Raw genomic sequence first — 13,660 nt, 5'->3', positions numbered from 1 at the left:
TCCCCCCCGGGGCCTGCTAGGCCTCTGCCTGCGCTCCCCGCCCCGGCCAGGCAGGGCAGGGCAGGGGGAAGCGGCGCCTCCGGCGTGCGGAGCGAGCGCGGCGGGCGGGCAGCCCGGCAGCCGCCCTCCTCCTCCTCCTCCTCCTCCTCCTCCTCCTCCTCTTCTTCCCTCCTCCTCCCCTCCCACCGCCCGCTCTCTCCTCTCTTCTTCCTCCCCTTCCCCGGGCAGACGGCGCTGCTGGGGCGCAGCCGCGGGGCTCTCGCCTACCGCCCCCCCCCCCGCGCCTCGCCCCGCAGCCCCCAGCCCTGCCCCGGCCCCGGCCGCCCCCAGCCCCGCGGCTGCCGCCGGCCCGGCCGTGCCCTGCCCTGCCCGGGGCGATGGTGCCGGCGCCGGGCTTGGTCTGAGCGCCGCCTCCCGCCCCGCCCGGGGCCAGCCGCCCGCCGCCCAGGCGAGTTGCGAGCCCGTCCCGAAACGCCGCCAGCCCTCGTCTTGGGCAGGAGGCGAGCCGAGGAGGAGGAGGAGGAGGAGGAGGGGGAGGAAGCGAGCGGATAATGTCAACCCCGAGCAGATTCAAAAAGGACAAAGAGATCATAGCGGAGTATGAGAGCCAAGTGAAAGGTAAGCGCGGGGCGGCGGCTCCCCGGGGCTGCGGGCCCGGCTCGGCGCCCCCTGCCCCTGCCCCTCGCCCCCCGGCAGTGGCGGCCGTGCCCCTGCCCTGCCCTGCCCTGCCCCGCCCGCGGCCACAGGCACCGTGGCCCCCGCCCAGCCCTCGGCTCGCTGCTGCCGCCGCGCCGGGCTGGTGGCTGGCGGAGCCCGGGGTGGGTGCGAGCCTGAAATGCAGCCCCCAGGGAGCCGTGCCACACCTCAACTCCGGTTATTAAAAAAAAAAAAAAAAAAAAAAAGAAAAGGCGTGGGTGGGTGTGCGCTTCATGCACCTAGCGGGGGACCCTCCCTGCGGCCGCCCTGCAGGGTCCCCACGCAGCCCGGGGGTTTCGGCAGCCCCTGCCCCGGGGGGTGGCGGCCGGGGACCTCCGCTGCCCCGAGATCTGCTGACTTTCCGTAATTCACAGGCATTTTTCCTCTTATCTTGACAGCTTGATCTTGCGGGATCGAGTGATGCTTGTGGTTTTGTTGTTGCACTTAAAAGGAAGGAGGTAGTTTTTTGGGTTTCTTCTTCCTTTCTTCCTAAGCTCAACTTTTTTTTTTTTTTTTTTTTCCTGTGAAAAATACCTGTCACTGATGAAAGGCGTTGTGGGTCCGGGGTGGGATATGGGTTTAAAACAAACCGGAGACCTGTCAGACGGATGGGCAGCAGGGACTGAGGGCTCGTGTCGGAGCTGGCAGGCCGAGGTTCGGGTGCCCGCCTGAGACGGGCAGAGCTCGCAGGCTGCCGCTGGGTTCGGAGCCGTCACGCCACCGGAGCATCGCTGCTTCTGCCTCTCAGATTTGTCTTAATCGCCGAGCAGGAGAAACATCCATAATCTTAATCCCTTTGCAGGGTGTGCAGTCTGTCCTTTGCCGACTTCTGACGCGACTGTCACAGGCTCGGTGCCGATTAATTATAGCTAGTGGCTGCATAAGCCATTCTTTTCTTGTGAATAAATAAATAATAAAAAAAAATGTGTCCTTCAGCTACATGTATTGGCTCATTTCCTAAACGACAAAGATTTAGGTAGCGAGCATCCCTGATAACCAGCCTCTCCTTTGGTGTCATGGTCCCCCAGCATAATTTGCAGGGGGAAGTGGCGTTTGTATCCACAGCTTGGCAGGATTCTGACTTGCTTTGCTCCTTTGTGGGGGGCTGTGTCGTGCACGGTCTGGTCCTGACGGCCTCGCTTGAATTGTGGATGAGCAGCTGTTGGGGAAAGTATGCTGGGCGAGAAATTGTAGCCAGGGCTGCTTTTTCTTCAACCCGTATCACTGCAATTGTATCTCAGGTGACAAGAACTCTTTGTATTAAGGCGTAGTTCTGCTCCATGCTAGCTCAGTGATAGCGTATCGAAGTTGTGATAACCATTGTGTGATACCTTCAAAAGCTTTTTGATACTGGGCAGTCAAGGGCTAAGGAACCAGTCCTAATTAGCCAGAAAGGTAACTTTAAGGGGCTGTAAATGCAGGAACTCGGGTCCCTACATACTGCCTGGTGTTTCACGCGCTTGGATAGAAGAAAGGGTGTGGCCAAAATGCTTTTTCTGCCTGGATTTCTGGGGTTGCAGCCGCTACCAGATTGCTTGCTGCTGACACATTTAGTGTCAGTGAAGGATGGGGGTGACCAGGCAGCAGACTGTCCCTGTGAGGTCCTTGGGACCGGCTCCTGCACCGTGCCGGGTTGTAGCACCGTGTCTATCCCATACCTCGTTGTCAGGTGGCATCGAGCTTGGCATGCAGCGTGATTTTGGAGCCGACATGTGTGCTTGTAAATCCCATTGGGAGATGTCTGAATATCCGTACTGAAGGAAAAGGGGCCTCTGATGTATATGGCTAGGGGAGTATGCATATGGTGCCATTTTTGGAAATGAGGATTTAAGAGTGTCATTCTTCACATAGCTTTTCTGCTCTTAACTCCTCAAATAGGAAGCAGTGACAGATGTTAATTGTTCTGCCTAGTCCCTGGATGGCTTAAGCTGACCTCTACTCCATGGACTGCTTGGATACTCCTCTAGTAATGCCAGCATGTTGGCTGTTGCTGTAGTGGGGGTCATCCAGGAACAGCAAGAGCCTGCAGATGTTACCTGTTTGTCAAGCTGAAGTGGGCACGGTACTTCTGACTTGTGGGCAGAACATCTTACTGCACATCATTTTTCTGTAATATCCATCTTCTTAAGGCTAATTTCTGTCAAGAACTACCCCAACTGGAGAAATAAGGGAATTGTGTTCACTTCCTCCAACATCATATAGAAGGCAGAAGGGTGTTTCTTAAGGGTGCCTTGATACTCGAGTTAGATCTGTCTAGATGGATATCTGTAGCCATTGTTTTGGAGGTTGTAAGGATATTATGACAACACAAGTACCTTAATTTGTAAAGACATAAAGGCGGGTGGGAAGTACTGCTTGGCTCTGTAACTCGTACTAGTTGGAAGTGAGCTATCTCGATGCGCTTCTGTTCCAGTATGACCTTGTTGCTTCGTAATCAACGAGCACCTGCTTCTCAGTAGTGTTTCACTTTTTAATTCAAAAGCTTTAGGAAAGGCATCAAGAGCTTGTTTATTGAAGAACGTTTTGACAGTTCAGAGGAACAATTTTAATTATTTTTAAAATTGCTCGGGCAATGTGCAGGCTATATTGGATTACTGAGTAAGATAGCTTCAGGTAATATCTCTGATCATCCACGCTGTCAATTGCATGTGGATTTTTCTGAGGAAAGCAGTAATTTTACAGGGCCTCTGAAGTCATTAGAGGTAGATTTCCTTCCAACCCTGTAGCTGAGTGGTGGAAGGGAGTGGTGATGCGACTAGAGCTAGACAGGGGAACGTCCTGTTCATATGAGCAACAGAGGGGTGGCATAGTTGGGAGTTGAGCATTACCCTTCTCGTATGTGATCCTACTTAGATTTACACAGAGCACACCTTGGTTCAAAGCAATCTGTTCACTCAGTTGACCATAGTAGCCTATTATTATCACACCTTTTGTATTCTGTGGACCGGCCTGATATGGCTGAGGACTGGGGATGCTGCGCTGTAGCTTTCAAATGATCCAAATGTTAAACCGGCATACCTGGCAGACTTCTGAAGACTTGTAGCTGGCCTTCAGCGCACAGGAGAAATGTGCTTTTCCTAGGTAAGCACTGTGCTCACTGGTTATCTGTACCTGTCTGTTCGATGAGGCCCTCGGTATCTTTTGAACTGCTGAGGACCTTTGGAGTTTATCTTTTGTGCTTCCTACCCAACTGAATCTTCAACTGAAAAGGAATAAGAGAAGACCTACCAAGATGTTTCCTTTATCCAACCCTCATTTTTCAGTTGAAAGTGACTGAGAAGAAATATGTTGCTTTTAAAATGCAAATCCAAAAGCAACTTTGTGAAGGGAAACGCTTCTATAGGATCAATACTTACGTGGAAATCTTCAGAATGAAATACTCCTATTTTCCACCAGAATCAATTTGTTAGAACTCTGTTAGAAATATGTTAGAAATATAGAATAATTCATTTTTGTGGAAAATAAAAATTCTAGTTTGTGAAACTGAATTTCAACTTGTTCCATATTAAAACAATCTAGAACCGAAACAGGAACAGAAATCTCTTGGAGGAAGGGCTGCGTTGTAAAATAGAAATTGGGTTGAGGTTTTGGTAAAGGTACCTAATGACTAATTGGAAAAAAAAACTTTCTGATGAAAAATTTGGAATTGAGAATGCCTTGGATGATGTCATAATTCTCATGTTGTATTTTAGAAAATTAATGAAAATTTGAAAATTCCGGTCAATTTCCAAAGTTCAAGCTTATCAAGTGTGGTTTGGTAGATTTTTTTTTCTGATCAAAAAACCTGGCCACAATAACTGTTGTCTTGTTCAGAAAAGATATCGCTTTCCATGTTGCTTTTGAATTTCAGTTAAATGTTCAAGAGAGGCTATGGGAGGGCAGTTCCTTACTTTTTTTTTTTTTTTCTTTTCTGCTTTCTTTCTGCTCTCTGATCCTTCTCTTCAGAGTACAAATCTTCAGTTGTCTGGGTAAATATCAATGAGTTTGTAGATGGTTTTGCAGCTGGTAGCAGTATCTGCAGGTTTAAGTAGTTCAGTCATAAACTGAGCATTCTGTATTTTATTTCATTTTTTAATTTTTTTTTCAGTGGTAGACAGACACCACAGCCTACTTCCCAAAGGTTGTGATTGAAGAACTTCAGAGGTTTGGGCCTCTTAGTCTTTCTAGTAATTAAGGAAAAAATACTTTTTGTGGTACCTGTTTTGAAAATATAGCCAACAGTCAGGAAATAGATTTTTATTTTTATTTTTTTCCTGGTTTAACCACAGAGTGTAGCTGGTGTCTCCAGTTCCTGCAGTGAAACTATTTATTATTTTGTTTGAATTTAAAGGTGGATGAAGTTCTAAGTGCCGTAGCACACATGAAAGGGCAAGCAAAGAATGGATTGTCTGACCAGTATTTCTGGCAATATGGCAATCATAATGCATACTTAATATTTAAATTTTGTCTATTCCTGCACTTTTTTTTCTTCCCATTACTCTCTAAGAAAGGTTTAATGTGTCTCCGCATCTATAGCAGTTTGGATGCTTTTACGGTTACTTCTTTGGGGCTTTTCCCTTTTACAATTATACTTTCTGTGCAGTTTTAGTGTTGCAGAATAAGGTTCTAAATCATGGTAAGGTTCATTTAATTTCCTGCCATTATCTTTTATTGGTCACTTTTTTATGAACTGAAGTACTGGTTGCTAATAAAATTAAACTTATAGCTTTGAAATGGCTGTGGTGAGACACAATGGGATCTGAATTTCATCTCATTTTCTGCCTCAAACTTTGCTTGGGTTAGCTTCTGCCTTCTGTGCAGCCGGGTTTCCCTGCCGGTCAGTGGTGATGGATGGTAGCGTTGGAAGGAAGCAGGTCAGAGCTGCTGAGGCTGGATAAGAAGTCTCCTGCTGACTATTACATAGCTGATTAGAAATCTCTGACCGTGCCTTGATGGTGCTCAGCATGTCTGAGCTCTGCTTTGGACAGGGCTGGATGTGGGGGACACCACGAACAGCGCCGGGCAGGTGTCAAAGCAAGCTCGTGCTCCTCTGGTGGTTCTTCTGCCTTTCGGCTTTTTTTCAAGCTGCTGCTACATGTGGTGGATACACTATCCCACATCTAACCTCTCTGGTCTCCGTAAGGGAAATTAGTGCTACCTTAACTTGTATTAATCCCTATTAGAGTCTAATCTACTCTTACTGCTTGGCTTTTGTGGAGCAAAATAGGCTTTGGAGCTGGGGAGGGGGGGCTTGCTTTCATTCATGAGTGATTAATATAAACACAGAGTGGGGCTCCTTGCACCCCGTGTGCTGCCTCCTCTGCTTTCTGGAGGTTTTATTCTCACAGCAGTGTTTCCTCCATGGCCAGCATCTCCCACCGTGCCAGCTATTGAGCCAACCTTCAGGGACCCTTCTCTGCTCCGCTGCGAGCTGTCTGGACTAACCACCTATGGCCCAGGCCGGGCCTCCTGGCCCCACTGCTGGTCAGTCCCTGAGCACCCCTTCCTCCTGGGGTTCCTCCGTGCCTTTTGCCACCCCACTTCTCACCTCTCTGAGGGCGAGAGGTGCTGGGGCTGCGTATGTGTGTGGAGGAGGAGAAATGTCAGGCCTGGTGGTGGTTGGCGGCTGCATGGCTGTCAGGCCTGGACGGCGCTTGGTGGTCCATGGCTGGCACGGTTGCTCGCGTGCCACCAGCGGGATGAGGCCGGCGAGCATTGGGTTTTTGGGGTGAAGCAGTGAGGGAGATGCTGAGAGCGTGGGGCTGTGTTCTGGGCAAGAGGCAGAGCTGTCTGCGCAGGAAGCCTGCTCGCTGCACGGCTTTTATGCTACCGAGACTATGTCTGGCACCAGAACCAAAGGAGTTGGTTATCGCCGCTCTTTTTCCTTTGTTTCCAAGATTTAAACAACCGTAGGCTGTCCTGGCAGTTTGTGTGATGGCTTGGTCCTGCGGGAGTGCTTCGAGGCAAACAATGCACTTTGATCTGTTGTAACGGGAGCGGTGATCCTGAGGCAGAGCTTCCTCAGGAATCTGCTGTGTGCTGCTGCCCGTGGGGTTATCTCCTGGTGGACACGCAGGCGTGTCACCAGTTGGTTATGGCCACCTGATGGCTACACGTGATGTGTCACATCGTACCTGTGCTCTGCCTGGTAATTCATTATGTCCAGGGCAAAATGCTTGTACTCCAGAGCCATTCTCCATGAGCTGGTGTTTAATAACCAGAGAAGGAAAATTTCTTCAGTAGTCCCTTCTCTCTCCACTGCGCTTGCGATTATTTCTCAAGCATACACCTGTATCAGTTTCAAGGTGCAGTGTTCAGTCTTGCATCATACAAGCTGGAAACCTGGATCTCACCTTAGGAGAAGAATGAGATGATTGATAAATGCTGAGATTGCAGTGGATTCTCTTTGTGGAAAACACAATGAGACTGTTTCACAAATAACCCCAAGCACACCTCATGCTCTGTTTCCAAGAACTGGTTTGCATATGGGCATGGCCATGGCTTGGTATTGTTCCCTTTTGTCAGTGAGTACACACATTGTCATGAACAGTTCATCTTCCATGGAAGAAAAAGCCACTTGTTTTAGTTCATGGTCAGTGTAACCAAATCATCCCAGCTCTAGGTGCACATCAATGATACAGGTGTTGCAGGTAAGAACAGTGCCCTTTGTAGCCTTTCACTTAAAACGTTTGGGCAAGAGGACCCAGCCTTCTGCCCCACAAAGAAATCTCTAGGAAATAAGCACCAGCAAGGCTGCTGAGTGCTCTCAGAAGGTGCAGTGCAGAAAGTGCATGCCTTATGACTCGACTCTGCAATAGTGTGTCTGTGAGATGAGCTCGGGATGACCTGTGTCACTAACACCTGACTGTCCAACACAGGACAGCACAGCTGACCTGATTTTAATAAGGTTCCCATGAAGGTGTGTGAGTACTTGGATCTGCATTTACCTTGATCGTAGTGTTTGGGGTTGGGTGGGGCTGAAGGTTGCTTTTAAGTTAGAGAGGCAAGAATGCTGTTTGTGGCTATTATTCTTCTAGGAAAAGTTTCAGTAGAACTTGCTTAGAAGTATGATCAGTTAAAATATCCCTTTAAACTTTGATATGTTGTCTATTATTGACTGATAAAACCTCTTTGAATTCCCCTTGGAACCTCCTGAGACTTCTTATTACAGGTGTAAAGTGCTGACAAGCAGGCAAGAGAGCTGTACTAGCATATTAACCAAAACATTCTCAAAATATACTAGACTTTTTTTTTTTTTTTTAAAGATTGTGAAATAAAAGAGAAATTACAGAAATTATACAAAAATACTACACTTACAGCGTATTATTTCTTGTTAACCATATTGGAAATAAGCAAATGCAGCTAATTTAGCGGATGGTGGCTTCCAGAAAGTCATGATTGCAACCCTGCACCTAATGAGCTGCTCTGGGAACCAGAAATGACTCCTGCACATTCGTGTAAATGGACTGTCCAGACCACTTAACTGACTCAGTGCTTACTCATCTGAATTACTCCACGTGTAGGAACTACCAGCCGGTGCTGTGTTGGCTCAGGACTCTTCAGGATGCCGCTTTGACTCGTTTCTTCCAAGAAGCCACAAGTGGAGTAGTGCATACTTCTTGCTTTGCTCTGTCCTTGCGTTGAACTAAATAAGGAGATGTGCTGATCCCCTTTCACTTTCCAGCGTACATGCTTTCGTATGGTAAAAGGCATCAGTCGCTGCTGTGCTAGCCAATTCCAAAGTATCTGCTTCCTGAAAATCAGAGGAGTCTGCTCGTGTTTAGAGTACAGCAGAAGTCTAATAAGATTCAGTGATAGCTCTTGTATGGCTCTGTTCTTTCAACAACCTGTCTTCTTTCAAGCCTTGCTGCTCTCAGCTTTTCCCCTCTGCCTCTTTTTAAGTGAAGAGAGGATAAACAATCTTAAGTGTTAGGTCAGAGACAAGATGAAAAAAAAATGCATTCATTCAGTACCACGATGAGCAGGCATCAGAACTGAAACTTTCTAACTCAGCAATTAAATTACTGTTTGGGAGGTAGTAAGAATGAAAATATTACAATTCAGTTACATTGTGCTTTTTTTTTTTTAATTATAGAACAGGAAGACCTAACTTTTTTTTTTTTTTTTTTTTTTTCTGCTTCCAACCACCTTTAGACTTCCATTGTTAACTTTTTTTTTTTTTAAAAAAAAAAAAAAAAGAAAAAAAAAAGAAAGTGACTTTTGTCCAGGAAATAATGTGTCAGGAAAGATTGTATGATAGAATTGCCTGTGGTAACAGCGGACTAGTCCTGGTGATCCACACGCAGTCCTTTCCTTAAGGTTTTATATTCCTAGTAATTTGGGGCGCTGTGTTAGAGAGCTCTCTAGCGCATCCATCCATGGGTGCCCTTGCTTGCCAGATGCACTTCAATGCAAGCCTCTGTACCAAAACAGCCTGAGGCCAAGCTGAAGGGCTGATAGTTACTCTTACTCCTTTGACAGTGTTTATGGAGGCATTTGGAATGAATACTAAAAAGAAAAAGGTTTTTACTCTTAGTTACAGGACACTTGACACACCAAGGTTGTTTTAAGTGTTAGTGTTTAGATGGCACAGCGTGCTTTTCCTCTTGCAAATCCCTAATTTGCTGGTTAGTAGGAATGAAAGCACATAAACTCTTGCCATAGGTGCCTTGTGCATGTGGCAAATTGGTGTCTCTGCGTGTCTGGCGTAAATAATATCAGATCCATGAAGAACCAGCTATGTAATGGAAAGCTACCTTGTTCTGTGTTGCAAGCAGACAGAGATATGTTTAAGAAGTTGATTTTTTTTTAACATATGCTGGCGTTGCTGCCCAGTAGACTACTCGAGGTTAAGAACCAGTGTAATAGGATTGTTTGCATTATGCACCTTCTTAAGGCTGCCTTCATGCATTGGTGCCCTCCGAATTTCCCAGCAGCAGTGCATACAACTCGTGAGACGCATCACGTCGTGACAGAAAGCCGAAGGGAAGCGTCAGTCTCCCCCAGAACTGCAGTGAAGCATGGAGCAGGAGCAGATCCACTGTGCCAGGACGATGGGGAGCACGGTGCGGGTTGTGGGTCCCTCCTGCTGGGGGAGGCCCCTCGGCTGCCACCGATGTCACACGAGCCCTGCCTTGGTTCTTCCCCCGCTGCGAGCGGCCCCGCGTGTCCCTGGCTGAGCTCATCGGATTACAGGCATCTCAGCTGTAATCCTTTAATTGCCAGCCACTTCTGGTGCCATGATGTTGTGGCTATGGGTCGAGCCCTGTGCTGCCTAAGCAGTACTCCTGTCACTGCCTTGAGCTTTATCTCGAGGAGGGTGCAATGCGCTACCCCGCACAAACGTGACTGTATGGCTTTGTTGAGAAACGAGCAGCCAGGAGCACCTTGAACTGCCCTGTTCCTGGGACCTGACTGAATTTGCTGAGCGGTTTCTTGACTGAAGTCTAGATGGTCAGCTGTCTATCAACAGACTGCTGCTAAAAACAGAGCTTATAAATCATAGACACACAGAATGGTTTGGGTAGGAAGGGACCTTAAAGCCCACCCAGCTCCATCCCCCTGCCATGGCAGGGACACCTCCCACCACACCAGGTTGCCCAAAGCCCCATCCAGCCTGGCCTTGAGCACCTCCAGGGATGGGGCAGCCACAGCTGCTCTGGGCAGCCTGTGCCAGGGCCTCACCACCTTCAAAGAATTTTCTCCTTATATCTAATCTAAATCTCCCTCTTCTAGTTTAAAGGCACTACTCCTGTCCTATCACTACAATCCCTGACAAAGCCTCTATCTTTCATTTAAGCCCTCTTGAAATATTGTAAGGCTGCAATAAGGTCTCCCTGGAACTAATAAACTGTGAATGTGAAGTAAAATGTTACTTTTTTAGGTTTCTCTTGAGCCTGAGAGGTTAGGGGGTGTGAGAGTTGAGGGGTTCATTATTTTTGTACCATTTCTGCTTTGAGATTTGCTGCTTTTGGTGGCTTCTGCCAAGGCTTTAATGCATTATCATAACCGTTCTGAAGGAAGGCACCTCGGGGAGGCACAATACCTGCTTCTGTGGAGATGTCTCTGGTACTACGAGTAAAGAAAAGTATGAAAAAGTTAATGGCTGAATTGTGGTCAATGAAAAAGTCTGTATTTGAGCAGAGCTCCCGAACCTCTACCCGCAAACTTAGCGGGGCACCGGGAATTGAATACTGAGTTGTGTGTGGCTCTGGCTGGCTGTACCCAGACACAAACAAGTGGAGCATGTTTTCCACTTTTATATGTAAAAAAAATATATAGTAAAATTTATTTATTTATTTATTTTAACACAGCTCAGCTCTGCGCTGGCTCCGTGTCGCTTCCTGGTGGCTGCAGGATGGCCTCTGTGGAGTGAGGGAGGTCTTGGCTCAGGCCTGGACAAGCAGACTTCCAGGCTACCACAGCAGTTTTCGCGCTCTTCCGTATGGGATCCAAGAGACTTAGGGTGAAAAATGCCCCGTGGGATTAAATCTATGTGTTTGCTGTTTCAGATGCCATGTTTAGTTCTCCTTTTAGCTGCTGTCTCACTTCAAAGGTGTCCATGGGTATGTTTATGTGACTGCACATACTGGCCTACATGTTTACTCTGCACACTGTTAGCAGGAGCTATAATTTAAAGCACAGCATCTCGCTAGCAGAGCTCCCCTTATTTATAGATCAGAAGCTGCTTTGCCTTCAGCTGGCAGAGGGAAGAGATAATGCTGGCCCCATCCACTCTGATGTAATCTGAGTGGCCGCTAGGGAAGACCTGAAATGTTCAAGTTTCTTTTGATGAAACAGGTAGAAATCCATGTGATGCTCCGGTGTCAGGAGTCTGATCAGTGCAGCCTTCCTAGAGATCAGAGCGTTTACACGAGGAGTCTGCTCTCACATCTTGCTGCCCTGAGCTTACCCAAAACTGAGCTTTGAATCCCAGATCTCCCATCTTGCAAGTGATTGCTCTAAGAATGAGGTAATGGAATATGTGGGGACAAGTCTCCCCCTGTTTTCTTGTCTGTTGAAGCTGTTCTGCCTTTCCCCAGACTTAATGAATATTTAATTATTTACAGAGTGAATATGAATCCATTGCCTGGTGGTTAGAGCAGTCACCGAAGAGATACAGGTTTCACTGTGTATTCCAGCAAGTGTGTATTCCTGCTCTTCTGCTTTTCTAAACAAATGGAAAAGGTGGAGAGGGAGGGAGGGCTGTAAGACTGGGGTATTTGTGTCACCACTCTAAAGCGAGAATACTGATTTTATCAGTCTGGAGGGGGGAAGTATTCAGAGGATGCCTTATTCATTCATTACATGCGGTCACTTAGTATGCAAAAACACCCTGACCCTTTCCTTTGTATTGATTTTTAATTTGAATGCCCTGCTAGAGTTAAGGCAATTTTTGGAAGATTGCCTCGATGAAAAAAAATGTTTGCTCAGAGTTATCTGAAAGGTTTGTAAACGAATGTGTGTTTGCACGAACCTTTGCTCTGATTATTCTTTCTGAAGCACTCGACTCGTACAGCGTATTCAGACATCTGCCACATGGTGATTCTGCTTTCCTGTTGCCCGAGTTGCCAATTCACAACCAGCTTTCACAGCAGTCACCACAATCTTATTCTGGAAATATTCCTGACTTATTTCATATCTGCGGAGTGGGGTTTTTTTTGAGGGTGGAAGAATTGTCCTAACTAATGTTCAAGGAGGAAAGAAGGGGAATGGGTTTGCAGATGTTACTGAGACAAATCTGCAGTTGTTAATCAAAAATAAACACGTGTTGAGGTTTAGGGGCGAGCTGGTGCAGCTGGAAGAAGAAAAAACCTGAAGAACTCTGTATTGGTTATGACAGCTGATCAGGTTATGTCTGTTGCAGAGCTGTTCCGCAGGACAGCAGGCAGCACCTCAGGCAGACAGGGTGCTTACAGGTGTTGGGCTTTACCCAGGTGTATTAACGTGCCTGCTCTTCCCTTGTACTGCTCCAAGTCAGGGCGTTTGAACAGCTGTGTGCAAAGTACTGCTGCTAAGAATCAGGCAGGAAGATGGAAATGTCCAAATTCTCTCCTACTTGATTTAAAACGGGGATTTAAGAAGACCATTTGGGTATGTTTCTGAATTTGTACACTGGAGTATTTAGTGTTTGAAAGAACAGTTTGTGTCTCGTTCTCTTCTGCACTCCACCAAGCTGCCAGGTAATTTATCTAGCTATTCATTTGATTACCTTTTTTTAATTGCAATGGAATGATGAATCAAATGAATAGCTAATGCGTTACAAATACTGTAAGCAAGGAGATGGAATGTGTGTGAAGGCTTACTAGAAAGTTCAGTGCCCTAACTTCATGTGTAATGTGCTATTTTCTGAGTTTTAACATCAGACTTGCAGCACACGTGTGTTTCACGTTGTGTGGCTTTCTTCATTGCTTGTGTTAGGGCATTTGAAAGTAAATTTAACTCCAGATACTGTGTGTTGTTTTTTTATGCCATCTCTGAAATCATATTTTTTTCACAGTTTATAAGATATCAGTAGTATGTGAGACCATGGGATTTACTATGATAGTTACTTCCATTTGGGGAACTTCTGCCTTGCTTCTATGCCTATTTGCAAAATGCTTTGAAAGAGATATTTTTAAGTTACGACTCACACCTTACGTAGGGCAGCAAGAATTCGGGTCCCTGATTGGGATCATAAGGGTCATTATTCATACAGTGTGTTTATAACGTTGGAATTACCCTTTGAATCTCATCTCAGGTGTCTGCGATTTTGGGAAGACACCTCTTCTGTAATTCTTGTGCAAGCAGACGCATTCTTGTGGAGGAAAAAAATATATATATATTTATATATATATATATATATTGAGCCTCTCTTTCTCCAAGGCTGGGACAAAACTACACTCTAACTTTGGCTAGTGCATTTAATGTGAAGGGAAGAGAGGTCTTTGTTTCAGGGGACTGAATGCACCGATGAGTTGCTAGGTCTGCAGGAGTTTAGGAGGTT

General features: G+C 46.6%; 1 protein-coding gene across 2 annotated transcripts in view; it reads left to right on the top strand.

The window, feature by feature from the left end:
* Window positions 1–551: 551 nt before the first annotated feature.
* Window positions 552–13,660, top strand: part of SRGAP1 (SLIT-ROBO Rho GTPase activating protein 1) — a gene marked incomplete at both ends in the record, with an annotated part of 146,786 nt that continues 133,677 nt past the window's right edge. For both annotated transcript variants that reach the window (XM_084289400.1, XM_084289399.1), the window contains one exon: window positions 552–618. In XM_084289400.1, coding sequence (XP_084145526.1) covers window positions 552–618 — 67 coding nt within the window. The remainder of the gene's footprint in view (window positions 619–13,660) is intronic.

This window comes from Netta rufina (genome assembly GCF_964035555.1).
Source record: "Netta rufina genome assembly, chromosome: 1".
NCBI classification, from domain to species: domain Eukaryota; kingdom Metazoa; phylum Chordata; class Aves; order Anseriformes; family Anatidae; genus Netta; species Netta rufina.
The sequence above is the reverse complement of the archived record's forward strand: the minus strand, read 5'-3'. Positions and strand labels throughout refer to the sequence as shown.